General features: G+C 43.3%; 1 protein-coding gene across 1 annotated transcript in view; it reads right to left on the reverse strand.

Annotated features, from left to right (window-relative positions):
- NCEH1 (neutral cholesterol ester hydrolase 1) overlaps nucleotides 1-14,720 on the reverse strand; it is a 30,738-nt gene extending 16,018 nt beyond the window's left edge. The window contains exon 1 of the mRNA XM_060767518.2: nucleotides 14,328-14,720. Within this exon, the coding sequence (XP_060623501.2) occupies nucleotides 14,328-14,465 (138 nt within the window). The 5' untranslated portion in view covers nucleotides 14,466-14,720. The remainder of the gene's footprint in view (nucleotides 1-14,327) is intronic.
- Nucleotides 14,721-16,251: the final 1,531 nt, after the last annotated feature.

The following is a 16,251-nucleotide window of genomic DNA, read 5'->3' on the forward strand; positions in this document are numbered from 1 at the left end:
AAGGACCTTAAGATCATCCGATAAGGCCTTGCTCTCGGTCCCACCACCATTGCAGTCGCATTTGATGTGGACGAGAGACAGGGTCTTCTCTGTGGTGGCCCCTCGGTGTGGGTATCCCTCCCTTGTGAGATTAGATCGCCCCATCCCTCCTGATCTTCTGGAAGGAACTCAAATCCTGGCTGTGGAATCACATGTTTGCAGAATAGACTGATTTACTGATGACAATAAGGTTTCAGTGGACCGCAACGGGCTGATTTGGATGACAATTTGAAATGGCAAATTGTTTTTAATGTATGCTAATTGTATTTTATATTATGTTATTATATTGTGTCGGCATTGGATGGTTGCCTGTTAAGTAGATGGCCAGTTCACAGTCACTCAGACTGTTGAGGGGCAGACTATAGCTTGAAAGAAAAATGAACAAATTCCTATGCACACCGCATATATCTTATTTGTCCCGCAAAAAATAAATAAATGAAAGAACAATACTTAAAATGAAAAACATTTTTAACCAACCTAATTTTACCTGTATTTCAGTGGGAAGTGTGGGCTTGGTTTTGACTGATGAGATAGTCAAGTTAATTAGGATTGTTGTTGTTGGGTGCCTTTAAGTTGTTTCAGATTTAGGGCAACTCTAAATCTAAAGTTAGGGTGGATGATGGTTAAATGACATTGGAGGGCTGCATCCGGCCAATGGGTCTTAGTTTGGGAACTCCATGAACTGGAGTCAATCACCCACATTTGCAGATTTAACTTTTGCAGATGTGATTATCCATAGTTTTGATTAATATGTTCTCCCTAGAAATCTTCCACCTCTAGCACACAGTCATTTCAGAGGACCTAGAAATTCCCAGAGAGGTATTCCCTTAAGTTACAAATTGAGTTTTTAAAATACAATTTATGATTTTCCTCCTTTTGCTGTATTAGTTTGGGATTTTCATTATGTTGGCACTGCTGATAGAAAAGGGTGAAACCTCCCCATTCAATGCAGACTTGATGAAAATCAAGTCTCTTCCATCTGCTCTAACCATAAGGGGGAGGAACCCTGACATGGATCATAAAGGCCACATTTCTCCACACATCTCTTTTGGCCCTGAGATAATTAGTGTGTTGAAATTTGTCCCAAGTAAGTAACATTTCGACAGATCATCTGGTTGGCAAACAAGCTGCAATTCGCATTGCCCCCACATCCCCAGCTGCGTAATGTTTTTATGCAAGAGCTGTTTGTGGCTGAACACATTTGCTCTGCTTTTTAAAATGTAATGATATTTTGCTTCAGCAGCATTAAGCACAGTCTTTTGTTTTGTTTTGTTTTTTTTACACTGATGAGCGTAACAAGACTGCATCCCAGTACACTGGAGAATTTACTAAAAGATATGAGAAAAGGGAACAAAGTTGTGGAGGAGGCTCTTTTGGAGAAAAAAAAATCAGTATTTTGGGTTCTGGAGATCAGGGTTCGGATCTCTGTTTGGCCACAAAAACTTACTGGGTAAGTCACATTTCCTCAGCCTCAAAGAAGGCAAAGGCAAATCAGCAAATCAAACCAAGAAAAGCCCATTATAGGTTTACCTTGAGGACACTGTAAGTCAGAAGCAACCTGAAGGCACAAGAACAACAAACAATCTGGATGGTACCACAGAATATAGCAATGTTAAATTGGTACAGTAAAAATAGGAATATTGGAGCCTATGGGCAGTGCATGGTTCTTTGGCTCCCCACTGACCCACCACTAAGCAGGATCTCTGATCTTGGGGACGATTCCTTTAGTGGCTGAAAAAAAAACCCTTTAAAAAGCTTAAAAAGTATTCAGGTGGTCCTCCAAGCCCATTCTTGCCCCTTCTTTAACAGATGGAAAGGTGAGAAGCAATGAAATGCAACTTGTGATTACCAAAATTTCCACCGTTACATTATAGATACAACTTTTTGATGCAGGTTAAAAACAAACAAAACAACATAACCAGCTAGTGCAACCCTGCACTTTCCGAATATGGCCTCTCCTGAGATTCTGAAGTTAATTTATTTCTGAGCCTGATGCGTGGTATTGATGCTTAGCAATAAAAGACTAAGGGGCTTGGAATCCAAATATCTGCAGGAACACTTCTCTCACTATTGGCCTGTCTGTGACATAAGGTCATCTGGAGAAGCTCTTATCTGAGCATGGATTCAGCCTGTTTAATGGGTTTCTTTGTTTCGATGACTTATCTGCAAGTTTCTATGGTTGTGCTTGTAGTTAATTTATCCTTCTAATTTTATTTGAACATAACCTTGGCTTCAGAAAGGATAAAGAGGATATGTTTTAATGACTCAATATATTTGGAAGACTATGTATAAAACCTCCTGGTGGCACAGAAGGTTAAATTGCTGAACTGCTGAACTTGCTGACTGAAAGATTGGTGGTTGGAATCTGGGGAGTGGGGTGAGCTCCTGCTGTTAGGCCCAGCTTCTGCCAACCTAGCATTTGAAAACATGCAAATGTGAGTAGATTAATAGGTAAAGCTTTGGCGGGAAGCTAACGGCACTCCATGCAGTCATGCCAGCCACATGATCTTGGAGGTGTCTATGGCAGTGGTTCTCAACCTGGTGTCCCCAGATGTTTTTGGCCTACAACTCCCAGAAATCCTAACAACTGGTAAAATAGCTGGGATTTCTGGGAGTTGTAGGCCAAAAACATCTGGGGACCCCAGGTTGAGAACCATAGGTCTATGGACAACAGTGGTTCTTCAGCTTAGAAATGGAAATGAGCATCAACATCCAGAGTTGGACACAGAAAGACTTAATGTCAGGGGAAACCTTTACATTTACCTTATGTATAAAATAAATAACATTTTGAGCTTTCAGAAAGGCATTTCAGTAAAATTGTTTTCATGCATAATGCTCTGGGTATTAAAAAATGCATTACACAACTGACAAGAGCTACACAGAACTGGGTGTCTCCTGTCCTTCATCCAATCCTAAAGGGAAGAATACTGGGACAAATGGCAACTAGCTGAAAATAATACTCCAAAATAGGTGAAAGTTCAAGGATCCCATATGAAGAAATATAATACCACTGGCACTGATCAAAGGCAGCAGAGCCACTCTTTACAGACATATCAATTATTAGCAAGTGAGCTATCTGAAAAGAGCTACACAGCATAGCTGAGTACTTACAGGAATTTTTAAAAACCATGCAAACTTCACAACAGCTACACTATACCATATTTTTACAAAACCCTAAGAAAAGGAAGAAGTAATAAAATTAGCTGATGGAATGGAAAAGGAAGTCCTTTCAGCCCAAAAAACAAATTCAATTTGAGAAGTTATTGTTGGGGTATGGAAGCAACCATGTTGAATGGGAAACAAAAGCAAAAAGGTAGTATATGTACACTATATACTCCATGTTTGCAAATTCTGTGTTCATGGATTCAACCACCACAACTTAAAAATAGCCAAAAGGCAAAGCTTGATTTTGCCATTTTATATGAGAGACATCACTGTATGTAATGGGACATCAGTATCCACAGTTTTTGATATCCACAAGGAAGGGGAGGGGGGATTTCTGGAGCTGAACCATAGCAGATACTGAAGGCCCAATGTATTTTTACACAACACTCTGGGATCCTTCATTTTTTGGATTGGGGAAAAACCACTAATTTATTTATTATTTTATTTATATGCTGCTTTTTGTCCAGACTTGGACCCAAGATGGTTTCCAAAAACAGTAACTGAAAACATTTATCACACAATTTAAAACAGTTAGAACTGTATTCATTTAAAAGAAATTAAAAACAGCCAAAAGTAAAAGTGATGGGAAAATGGCCATGGCCATTTAGGAATGTTGGAAGGTGAATGGGGGATCCCAGGAGGGCCCAATTTGGGTAAGAGAAAACTGCCTTCCATATGCTTTCAAAGTCCTTTTCTCTTATCCAGTGGTGGTTAGTGTAGTAGTGTAGTATTCTTGTAGCAAAGATAATCATTTCTAGATTTTCAAGGTACAGTACTAATCCTTAAAATACATTCAGCACTTTGGAGGACTTCTTTTAAGTCTCAATGGAGTCACATCTGCATGGACATGGAAATCAATGCCCTTTTCTCCACTCCTCATGCTTCCATCATTATAGGGACACAGAAATGTAACTCTCCATCAGATTTTAGCCAAGCCAAGTCACATGCTGTCCAATTGCAAGCTTTGGAATTATGGTCCTTTTGAACACAGCTACATTAGGTAAAGGTAAGGTTTTCCCCTGACATTAAGTCTAGTCGTGCCTGACTCTGGGAGGTGGTGCTAATCTCCATTTCTAAGCCGAAGAGCCAGCATTGTCCACAGACGCCTCCTTGGTCATGTGGCCGGCATGGCTGCCTGGAGCGCCGTTATCTTCCCACAGAAGCAGCACCTATTGGTCTACACATATTTGCATGTTTTTGAACTGCTAGGTTGGCAGAAGCAGGGGCTAACAGCAGGAGCTCACCCCACTCCCCAGATTCGAACCACAACCTTTCAGTAAGCAAGTTCAGCAGTTTAACCAGCTGCACCACCAGGGCCACCAGCTATATCAGAAGCTTAATAAGTTGGCAACCCGTGAGAGACACCTCCTTTCATAAAGAACCAACCTGTAGAAAAACTGTAAGCAGTTCCTTAATTCATCCTAGGAATTCCTCTACCCAAATTTCGCACCATGCTATACTGACTTGCAATGGCTCTATAGCAGTAGTTGTCAACCTGTTTCAGCCTACAACTCCCAAAAAATCCCAGGTTGAGAACCACTGCACAGAATTTTGGGCAAACCCTTCTCCCAGCTTCACCAGGAGATGCCAGAGATTGAACCTGTCAGCTCTGAAATGCAAAGCATGTGCTCCACCACAGGACTAGAACGGCACCCTTTTCTAAAATCATCAACTTAAGATGTAAATTTGCCAAGAGTTAAAAGCCAAGAGCTCTGGGTGCTTCCAACTCCTGCCCACACCTGTTTGCACTTCAACAAAAGAGATTAAGGTCGCTGCTGCTAACAAAGACAACCCAGCTTATTGTTGTAGAGCTCATCAGCCATTAAGATGTTCCATTCTAGGATTGGATTAAACTGAGGGGCTGGAAAATACATCCAATTTCAGGTACATTTCCAGAACCAGAATGCAGAGGCTATTATATCCTGGGCTTCATCACTGCATGCAGAAAGAAAAGAGATCAAGGAGCACCTTGGGAATGTCAATGCCACATCTTTGAAAGTTTATATCCACAGGGACCAATTAGTCAAGGTTCATGGAGGTGATTCAAGGTAGAGGTCAAGAGCAGCCAAGAAAGAATGTGTGTGTTATCCCGCAGACCAGCTTATGAGCTTCTTGAGGGCATCTGTGGCTGAAGACAGACTCCTGCTCTAATTCACTGTGGCAATTTCCCATTCATGAACTTGTTAGCTGTCAGCTCAGTACACTTCAACCTCTAATTGACCCCCAACCATACGAACAAATGTAAACTCAATCAAACCCTGGAATTATTCTAGAATAATGAGGTTCCTTAAGGCAGTTTGTTTTCCCCAAGATTTAACAGCATTTAAAAGCATCCTACTTATCCTACGTAATTATCAAAAACAGTCCTACAGATGGATGATAATAATAATAATAATAATAATAATAATAATAATCTCAAGGTGGAGTACAACATAGCTAAAACAGTAAATGCAGCTTAACATTTACTGATAAAATTCCGGTCAAAATTCATAAATTAAAATTGACTGAATAGGCCAGCCAGAAGAGATAGTTGTGTTTTAAATACTGACAGCTGGTTTAGCTGTCAAAGCTCTTCTTGCAGGTCATTCCACAGTCTTGGGGTGGCTGATGAAAAGGTCCTCTGAGTCATGGTTGCCAGTTGGGATCTGACTGGTTGGAGTAGCCACCCTCCAAGGACCTCAATGTTTAGAGCAGATTGAATGAGGAAGGCGATCCTGTGGGTAACCGGACCCAAAGCATGAAGAGCTTTAAAGATCAAAACCAACACTTTGTACTTTGCTCAAAACTACTTGGGAACCACTTGCATGACTTTAGTATGGCTGTAATATGCTTACTCCTGGATGTACCTGTAGCTGGTCTGGCTGTGTATTTTGAACTAATTGGAGTTACCGAACTCAGTAGAGAGGTAGCCCAATGTAAAGCGCATTGTAGAAGTTTGATCTTGAGGTTACTACAGCATCTTTAGGTCCTCCAAATCTAGGAATGTATCACAGCTGGCATATCAGCTGAAGCTAGTAGTAAGCACTGCTGACTCTTCCATCCACCTGGGCTGACATTTGGAGAGACAGATCCAGAAACACTCCAACGTTGCAAACACAGTATTTCAGTGGGAGTGTAACCCATCCAGAATTGGTTGACACACCTCCAACGCCAGATTAAAACCCTTAATGGAAAACACCTGTTTTGTCTGGATTCGGTTTCCATTTATTTTTCTTCATCCAGCCTACTTCCTCCTCTAAGTATTCATTCAGATGAGACACTATCCTTAGCTAAAGCTATTTTTGAAGGCATGGAGAAATATATTTGGGTGTCATTAGCATACTGATAGCACCCCACCCAATTTTTCTCAGCGATTTCATGTAAATGTTAAAAAGCATTGGGGATAGAATTGCCCCTTGTGGAATGTCACACAACAGCTCCTTTTTTGAGGAGCAGCTATCCCCAAGCACCACCATCTGGAACCAGTCTGAGAGGTATGACTGGAACCACTGCAATACACTGCGTCAGATACCCAAGCCTCCTTTCAGGAGTTTCAGAAGGATACCATGTTCGATGGTATCGAACCCCACTGAGAGATGTGGGGGCATTAACAGGGATATAAACCCCTTGTCAGTGTTAAGACAGGGATCATCCACCAAGGCCAGTGGGGTCAATTTCCCCAACTGGGAATCAATGAAGTTGGAAATACTTTTTTTGGATTTCAACCTAGAATCCCCCAATCAAAGGCATTTTTCCAATATGTCGTGAGTCCTTGTGTATCAAAAACACAGGCCAAGTCTACATCAGCCACCCCAAGACTGTGGAATGACCTGTCCATAGTCTATGGCAAATAGGAATTGATACTGCTATATCTAAGTCATAGGAGGGAAGCAGGGGGCCTGCCAAACTGTAACTTCCATGTCACATAATCCCAGGGAGGCACTCTCTAAAGCAGTGGTGCTCAAATGGCACTTCTCCAGGTGTTTTGGACTTCAGCTCCCACAATTCATAACAGATGGTAAGATGATTGGGATTTCTGGGAGCTGAAGTCCAAAACATCTAGAGGAGCAGAGTTTGAGAAACTATCGCTCCATTGTTCTGTCCCTTTCCTCAACTACAGAATTAGAATTATTTTACAGAGAATTCTATATATCTCACCAAATTACAAATCCAGACAGTCAATGAGATGGAACCATGGCAACCATAGGGGTATCAAATTATTATAACTGTGCCATATAAATACACCCTTGATCAGTGATTTCCAACCTTTGGTCCTCCAGCTCCCACAATTTCTTACAGTTGGCAACTATCTGTAACTTCTGGGAGTTGAAGTCCAAAACACCTGGAAGACCAAAGGTTGAGAACCACTGCTCTAGATCATTGGAGGGAAGCAGGGGACATGCCAAACATTGTTGAACTGCAAGTCAAAGCATTCCCTACCATAAGCCAGGCTGGCTGGAGAATTATGATTCCCATGTAGTAAGGAGAGATAAGACAGAACATTGTGTCACCCCATTGATTAATAGCCGTTAAACTGAACAAGAATTCCCCAGTGGTGTTCCCTGGAGCAGGTCCTTCAGGTCGGATTTGAAACACTGGAGCACAGGGCCTCCTAATCCCATCCAACAGAACCAGTCCAATGAGATACAATAATTAATGGCATCAAGAGCCACTGAGAGATCTAGGAAAATCAAATGAGAGATCTCAGAAGATCAATCACCAAGGTTGATTCAGTGCCATACCCTGAAATTGACCCTATCACTGCCCTGCAGATGCACTGTGCAACTATATGCAACTGAATATGTTAATCATACAGACTCTATATAAACAGAAGAAGCACCCCACTGCAATCCATGTGGGTGGTCGACAGCAAGGCCACAATGAGGTTAAAACAAGGGTATGAGGTGCATACTCACCATCTCTTACATCTTGCATACAAGTTACAGGCACTAAGAATACCAGAACGGAGATACTATTTGGTTCTAAAGCAATGCAACACTTACAATTGCATTTTGAGGCTTAGCCTCTTTAATAAATTCCTGAGTTGCAACTCATTGCTATAGCTAATCCAGTGCTTATATTGATATTCCACCTTTCCTCCAATGACCTGAATCCTCCTTCTCAGGTGTTTGGACTGATGACCATGCCATCCCAAAATAAATTTGGCACTAGAACTCTGTTCATTTCTCAACTTTATTTGACTCAACATATCTTTAAAAGGGGGTAAGGAATTGCTCCAAAGCCTCAGCTGTGCCAAGGCAAAACACTGTGCAAATAAATGTCTTAATCCAAATAAATGCTCTATTGTTTATTGTGCATCAGGAAGCCAATAAATATAACTTACTGTTCAAAAGCATTTGAGTCAGTTCCTATACATACAACTTTTCTTTGTTTCATATGTAGGCAGAATTACCAGTTTCATGAAACTGGCCTAACAGGGTTGCCATTTACCCTTTTGTTGGCATTGTTTGTCCTATGCTTGTCACCAACAGCTAGAATCCTATACATATACAGTCAAGAGTGCCATTGTTTTCGATTTCACTTCTGCATTAACATGAGTAGTATGGAATGACAGCTTATGTTCGTCATGATATAGTTAATTTTGTTAAACAATTAACTGACAATGAGGAAGGGGCAACTGCTACAACTTTGATAACAGATTTAGTAAAATGCTACTGGGTTTTCATTTTAGCAACAAGGGCTTTGGCTAATGACTGAATTTGAGGACCAAACTTTCAAGCAAATGAGTTGTCCATTCTTTGCTGGGAACTGACTCTTGAATGGCTTCTGTACAATTTGGAGCAGTTATGGGAGGAGGAGCCATAAAACATCCCCAGTAATAACCAGATGGGAGCAGAACTCTCTATCCGAGAACTCTAAACACAGAGAACTCTAAACACAGCGTTGTTGTGTTTTTATTTGCCATCAAGCCAACTATGGAGACCTTATGAACAAGAGAACTCTGTGAGTCCTCCTCATCAAATTCAAGGCCATTTTTTTACAGATTTAACCTATCTGTTGCACAACCTTCCTCATTTCCTCTTGCCTTTCACATTATTTCTTCCAATGAGTCATGTTGCCGCATGATATATATGTCAAAAATAGTCAGTATAGTTGCCCACAGAGTCCACCATCAGCAGCTTGAAAATACCTTTTAAAAAATATCCTAAATATAGATATAGAATGGGACTTGTGCATTCATAGGTGTTGGTATTCATTACAGTGGGAGAGGGTCCTGGAACCAAATTTCGGTTGATACCAAGAACGCAGCATATACTCATGTTGGTTCCAAGATAGTTTGATTTGCTGCTGTTTATGGTATTTGCTGTTCCAGTGGTCTGTGGTATCCTCCGGCACCACTTTTCAATTGAGTTCACCTCCTTCCTGTCAGCTTTCTTCACCATCCCATTTTCACAACCATATACAGAAATGAGAACTATTATGGTATGAACAATTTTATTTTTGATATTATTAACACTACTCACATTTGCATGTTTTCGAACTGCTAGGTTGGCAGAAGCTGGGCCTAATAGCAGGAGCTCACCCTGCTCCCTAGATTTGAACCGCCAACCTTTTGGTCAGCAAGTTCAGCCGCTCAGTGCTTTAACCTGCTGTGCTGCCAGGGGGCCCTACCAAGATGGTAGGAGCAGATGAATTAACTATGCTGATGAGAGGAAAAACAAGCAAAGACTTTACGGGAGACTGAGAACTCTAGGTCAAATTTCTAAACAAAAATGAAGAAAAAACAGAGTTTTTAGGCTAAAAAGCAAGCTGGAGGGTTTAGCAATGCAATTACTAACTCTAGAAATTAGATTTAATAAAGCATATGCAATAAAAAAAGCAGGAAGTCACCTTAAAAAACTGTATGTAAGGCAGGTAGTAGATATGTTAGTCAATTTATTAATGTATGTTTACATTTAGCTGGTGACAATTAGTATTAATGTTATTGAAGGCTTTCATGGCCGGAATCATGGGTTGCTGTGAGTTTTCTGGGTGGTATGGCCATATTCCAGAAGTATTCTCTCCTTATGTTTCGCCCACATCTATGGCTGGCAACCTCTGAGGATGCCTGCCATAGATGTGGGCGAAACATCAGAAGAGATTGCTTCTGGAACATGGTCACGCCGCCCAGAAAACACACAGCAACACAGTATTAATGTTAGATATTCAGATAAATGCACATTTGCATAAACCTTGTGACTTCTTCATATATTTTATAATGTGTCTTTATGTATAATATGTTTGATTACATTCAAAATGAAACAAAATCTAAACCACCACGCCAATGTCTCATTCATAAAGGAACATTGAAAATACCTTATGAAAATACCTGCAAGAAAAACTGTGCATGCCATTCACCTAAGCCTGGAAAATAAAGGAAGGTCATTCCTCTCCTCTCACTCTCACCAACCTTTGCAGGAGGTCACTGCTAAACAATACCCGGCTCTGGCAGATTAGAGGATTCCTTCATTATCTTCATTACTGGCAGCTCCTGTAACATACTTTCGCTAAGTCCTAAGGGGCAGCTGATGAGAAAGAAAGATCTGGGTGGATCCCAGGGGGAAACGGCTTGCAAATGGTGGGTTTTCACAAGTTGGAGATTGTTTTCTCCCCAAAATAAATATTTAAAAAATGCCAAGGGGAAAGTTTATGCCTTCTTCTGACTATCTTCCCCAGAAAGCTTTTCAGGGGAAGGTGCCCAATGATGGAGGCATGTAATAATCCCAGGGCAAATCCAATTGTTGTTGCTGTCTGCCTTCAGCCTGTTCACCAACCTCTCACAGGGGTTTCTTGGAAATGGTTGAGAGAGTGTGCCCAGGGTCACCCAGTGGCCTTCCATGCCCAAGTGGGGATTCAAACCCTGGTCTCTAGAGTCATATCTAAATTGAAGGCAGTTTGTCTTTGCTGTAACAGTCACGGCTCTATAATACAGAATCATGAGAGTTGTTCCCCTGTTTAGATATCAGCCAGCATGCCAAAATCTTAAATCAAGAAATAGTTTTCTAAGATCTACAGCATGGGAGCTCAAACTAAGGTCTGGGGGCCAGATACGGCCCTCCAAGGTCATTTACCGGGCCCTCACTCAGGGTCAACCTAAGTCTGAAATGACTTGAAAGCATACAACAACAACAACAACAACCTTATCACATCAGCCAAAAGCAGGTCCACACCTCCCAAAGAAATACTAATAAGTTTATATTTGTTAAAATTGTTCTTCAGTTTAATTATTGTATTGTTTTAAGTGTTTTTGCACTACAAATAAGATATGTGCAGTGTGCATAGGAATTCATTCATGCTTTTTTCAAATTATAATCCAGCCCTTCAACAGCTTGAGGGACTGTGACTTGGCCCTCTGTTTTAAAATTTTGAGGACCCCTGATCTACAGGAACAGCTCAGCAAGCAAGAGTCCAAAAGTGGCAGGCTAAAACCTGATCTACAGAGATTCTTGCAGGAACACCTCAGCAAGCAAGAGTCCAAAAGTGGCAGCTCAAACCCAGAACCTCAGGTCAAGGATGATACAGAAGGAGACTCCCTCCTGGGCACACAAAAGACTGGCTGACTTGGAAGGCACTGAACAGACTGCGCTCTGGCACCACGAGATGCAGAGCCAACCTTAAAAAATGGGGCTACAAAGTGGAATTCATGACATGTGAGTGTGGAGAAGAGCAAACCACAGCCTACCTATTACAATGCAGTCTGAGCCTTGCCACATGCACAATGGAGGACCTTCTTACAGCAACACCAGAGGCACTCCAAGCGGGCAGCTTATGGTCAAAGGACATTTAGTATAATACCAAGTTTTTTTTTAAAAAAAAACCCTTTGTGTTTTTAAATACATTACAACTGCACCCTCAGTTGGCTTCAGACACAATAAATAAATGAAAGTTGTAGTTTTACAAGGTCTCCAGCCTTCCTGCCAAAAAGTGCTGCTGCCTCACCAAACTACAAAATATTATTATCCTAAGATTCCATACTATTCAGCCATGGCAGTTAAGGTGGAGTCAAAGTGCATTATTTTCAGAACACGGAATCACTTATTTATTCTAGGGGTGTATCTGTGTAGAATGAATGAAGTTTAGTTGCACTCTGCTGCTTTGGCTCAATGCTATGCAAGCCTGAGAGTCACAAGTTAGCTCTGTTGACTCTTGAGCCTCACCATGACTCCAGAGCATGCAGCCAGCAGCATTTAAAAGTGCATCCATTCTACAATGTTGATGTGCTTTTTAAGCCAGTGATCTTACAATGCCTTTACCCTTCTCTGCCCAAGAATAATGGAATCGAGTTGGAAGAGACCTCGTGGGCCATCCAGTCCAACCCACTGCAAAGAAGCAGGAAAATAGCATTCAAAGCACCTCCAACAGATGGCCAGCGTGCTGGCAGTTGAAGGCTTTCATGGTCAGAATCACTGGGTTGTTGTGCGTTTTACGGGCTGTATGGCCATGTTCCAGAAGCATTCTCTCCTGATGTTTCGCCTGCATCTATGGCAGGCATCCTCAAAGGTTGTGAGGGCTGTTGGCAACTAGGCAAGTGGGGTTTATATATCTGTGTAATAATGTTTAGGGTGGGAGAAAGAACTCTTGTCTGTTGGAGGCAGGTATGAATGTTGCACTTGGTGGTGATAGTATGATAGCTGGGTCCAGAAGCTCAAAGTGTTACGGAGATGCTGCAAAGGTGGCTGTGAATGAGGGAAGAAAGGGGGCAGAGTGAGAGCAGGGAGAGCGAAGGGAAGATAGAAAGGAGGGAACACTTAGGGTAATGGTTAGGGCAAGGTTATGGTTGTGATGTGATGTGCCAGCAAGCTTGTTTTCTGCTTCCTTGGAGACTAGGGTGCGGAACAATGGCTTCAAACTACAAGAAAGAAGATTCCATCTGAACATGAGGAAGAACTTCCTGACTGTGAGAGACGTTCAGCAGTGGAACTCTCTGCCCTGGAGTGGGGTGGAGGCTCCTTCTTTGGAAGCTTTTAAACAGAGGCTGGATGGCCATCTGTCAGGGGTGATTTGAATGCAATATTCCTGCTTCTTGGCAGAATGGGGTTGGACTGGATGGCCCATGAGGTCTCTTCCAACTCTTTGATTCTATGATTCTAGGGGTTGGGTAAGGGGTTAGGCTTAGGCTTTATGGTACAGTTCAGGGTAAGGTTTAGGGTAAGGTTTAGGGTTTAGGTTGGGGTTAGGTAAGGGGTTAGGCATAGGCTTTACAGTACAGTTCAGGGTTAGGGTAATATTTAGGGTTTGGGTTGGGGTTAGGGGTTGGGGAAGGGGTTAGACTTAGGCTTTATGGTACGGTTCAGGGTTAGGGTAAAGTTTAGGGTTGGGGTTAGGGGCTGGGTAAGGAGTTAGGCTTAGGCTTTACGGTACGGTTCGGGGTTAGGGTAAGGGTTAGGGTAAGGTTTAGGGTTGGGATTAGGGGCTGGGTAAGGGGTTAGGCTTAGGCTTTACGGTATGGTTCAGGGTTAGAGTTTGGGATGGGTAAGGGGTTAGGCTTAGGCTTTACGGTGTGGTTCAGTGTTAGAGTTTGGGATGGGTAAGGGGTTAGGCTTAGGCTTTACGGTATGGTTCAGGGTTAGAGTTTCACCATTAAAGATCTCTTACACTCCTTCTATATTATCAGTCTCCGGCCTGGCTTACATTTGCGCAAAGAGTGCTCTCAAAGGAGCGATGTGGCATCTCCGTAACACTCAGATCTTCCGGACCCAGCTATCATCCTATCACCCAGTTGGCCACCATTTAATGTCCTTGCAGCTTCAAGGTCCGGCTGCTTCCTGCCTGGGGGAGTGTACCTCCAAAGTGCAAATCCCTGGACTAAAGTGGTCTCAAGATGCATCAATTCTATGGACCCTAGGTCTAACCCAAGCCTGGGCAAGCTTTGGGCCCTCCAGGTGTTTTGGACTTCAACTCCCACCATTCCTAACAGCCTACCGGCTGTTAGGAATCGTGGGAGTTGAAGTCCAAAACACCTGGAGGGCCCAAAGCTTGCCCCAAGCCCGATCTAACCTTTTTGTAGGCAAGCTGCAAAGAGAGTCCTCTCTTCTTCCTAGAAGAAGTCGCATGAAGGGCGAGGCAGGCAATACCTATGGATGGGTCCTGGATGGGGAGCAGGAAGGGAAGGAAGGGAGGAGGAGAGGAGATGCCGGCCTTACCGTGTCCTGCGCGACCCTGAAAGAGGCGTCCAAGGCCATGAGCCTCCAGGGCTGGGAGATGGTGCTGGGCAGAGGCAGGTACACGTAGTAGGCGCCCAGGGCCAGCAAGCCGGCCAGCAGCACCGCCGCGGACTTCATGGCCGGGAGCCCCCCGCCGCCCCTCCTCGCTTCCCGCAGCGCCTCTCCCGGCCTCCCCGGCGTGGAAAGGCGGCCAAGGTGCCTCGCGGTCGCCCATTCAAGGCTTTCATAACCTCGCCAAGCCAATCGGAGCCCAGGGATGCAGGGAGGGAGGGAGGAAGTCCAGGCGCTTCCGTCCCCTCGCCCCAGCCTGGCTTGCTTGCGATTGTTTGCGCTTGGGAGGACGCGCTGCGGATCGACGCCCAGACCGAGCCCAAGGGCGGCCCCTACCGGCCGGACGCGGCTCTGCGCCTCAAGGACACCCCCACCGGGAAGCAAACCTCACCCACCCATTATTATTTGTAATTTTTTTTTAAAAAAAATGTATATCCTGATCTTCTCACCTCCGCAGAGGGACTCAGACCAGCTTACAGCAAGGATTCAATGCTACTAATACAAGTTAAATCATCATACAACAATACAAGATTAAAATATATATAGATAAAATACATATATACTGCAACACTCTCTACGTGGGGTTGCCTTTGAAGACAGCTCGGAAGCTCCAACTAGTCCAACGCTCGGCAGCCATGATTTTAACAGGAGCGGAGCGCAGGGAGCATACAACCCCCCTGTTGCGCCAACTCCACTGGCTACCGATCTGCTACCGGGCTGAATTCAAAGTGCTGGCGTTGGCCTTTAAAGCCCTAAACGGTTCCGGCCCAAGCTACCTATCTGACCGCATCTCTGCCTATGAACCCACCAGGAGTTTGAGATCTTCCGGGGAGACCCTGCTCTCGATCCCGCCTGCTTCTCAAGCTCGGCTGGCGGGGACGAGAGATAGGGCCTTCTCGGTGGTGGCTCCTCGGCTGTGGAACGCCCTTCCTACGGACATTAGACTAGCATCATCTCTAATGGTATTCCGAAAAAAGGTGAAGACCTGGATATTTGAGCAGGTGTTTGAGTAATTTAGTGCAATCTGGTAATGGAACATAGGAATGGAACAATGGACGACGAAGCTGGACTACGCTTGGATGATGAGAAGATTGGGTACGGTTGTTTTTTGTAATATTTGTGCATTGTAATTGCTTATTGGTAATTTATGGATAATGTGTTAAGTCAATTGTTACATGTTGTATGGAACCACTGCTGTTTCTACTGTTTTTACTGTTTGTGAACCGCTGTGAGTCGCCTTCAGGCTTGAGATACAGCGGTATATAAGCAAAGTAAATAAATAAATATATATATACCAAATCGCCAAGGTAAAATCATGTTCAACTCAGCAAGGATTCAATGCTACTAATACAAGTTAAATCATCATACAACAATACAAGATTAAAACACATATAGATAAAATACATATATTATATATACCAAATCGCCAAGGTAAAATCATGTTCTACTCAATCCGCATATGTGGTCACTCACTTTGGTCTGTAATCAATCTCAGCCAGAGGCGGCCCTAGGTAATTTTCAAAGGTAAGCAAACAGTATTTTGGTGCCCCTCCCCCCCAACCAATCATGGATCTGTATTTTCTGTTCGTCGTGGGAGTTCTGTGTGCCATATTTGGTTCAATTCCATCATTGGTGGAGTTCAGAATGTTCTTTGATTGTAGGTGAACTATACATCCCAGTAACTACACTTGCCACACTTGCTCCCTTGCCTGGCCCGCTTTGGTTCCGGAGGCGTGCCTGAAGACCCCGGCATGTGCACCAAAAGTCATCTCTTCTCCTGACTTTCTCCTCGGCTATTGGGACCGAGAGAGAGAGAGAGAGAGAGAGAGAGAGGTGGAGATGCCCACCTTTC

Source organism: Anolis sagrei, chromosome 3 (assembly GCF_037176765.1).
Source record: "Anolis sagrei isolate rAnoSag1 chromosome 3, rAnoSag1.mat, whole genome shotgun sequence".
NCBI lineage: Eukaryota > Metazoa > Chordata > Lepidosauria > Squamata > Dactyloidae > Anolis > Anolis sagrei.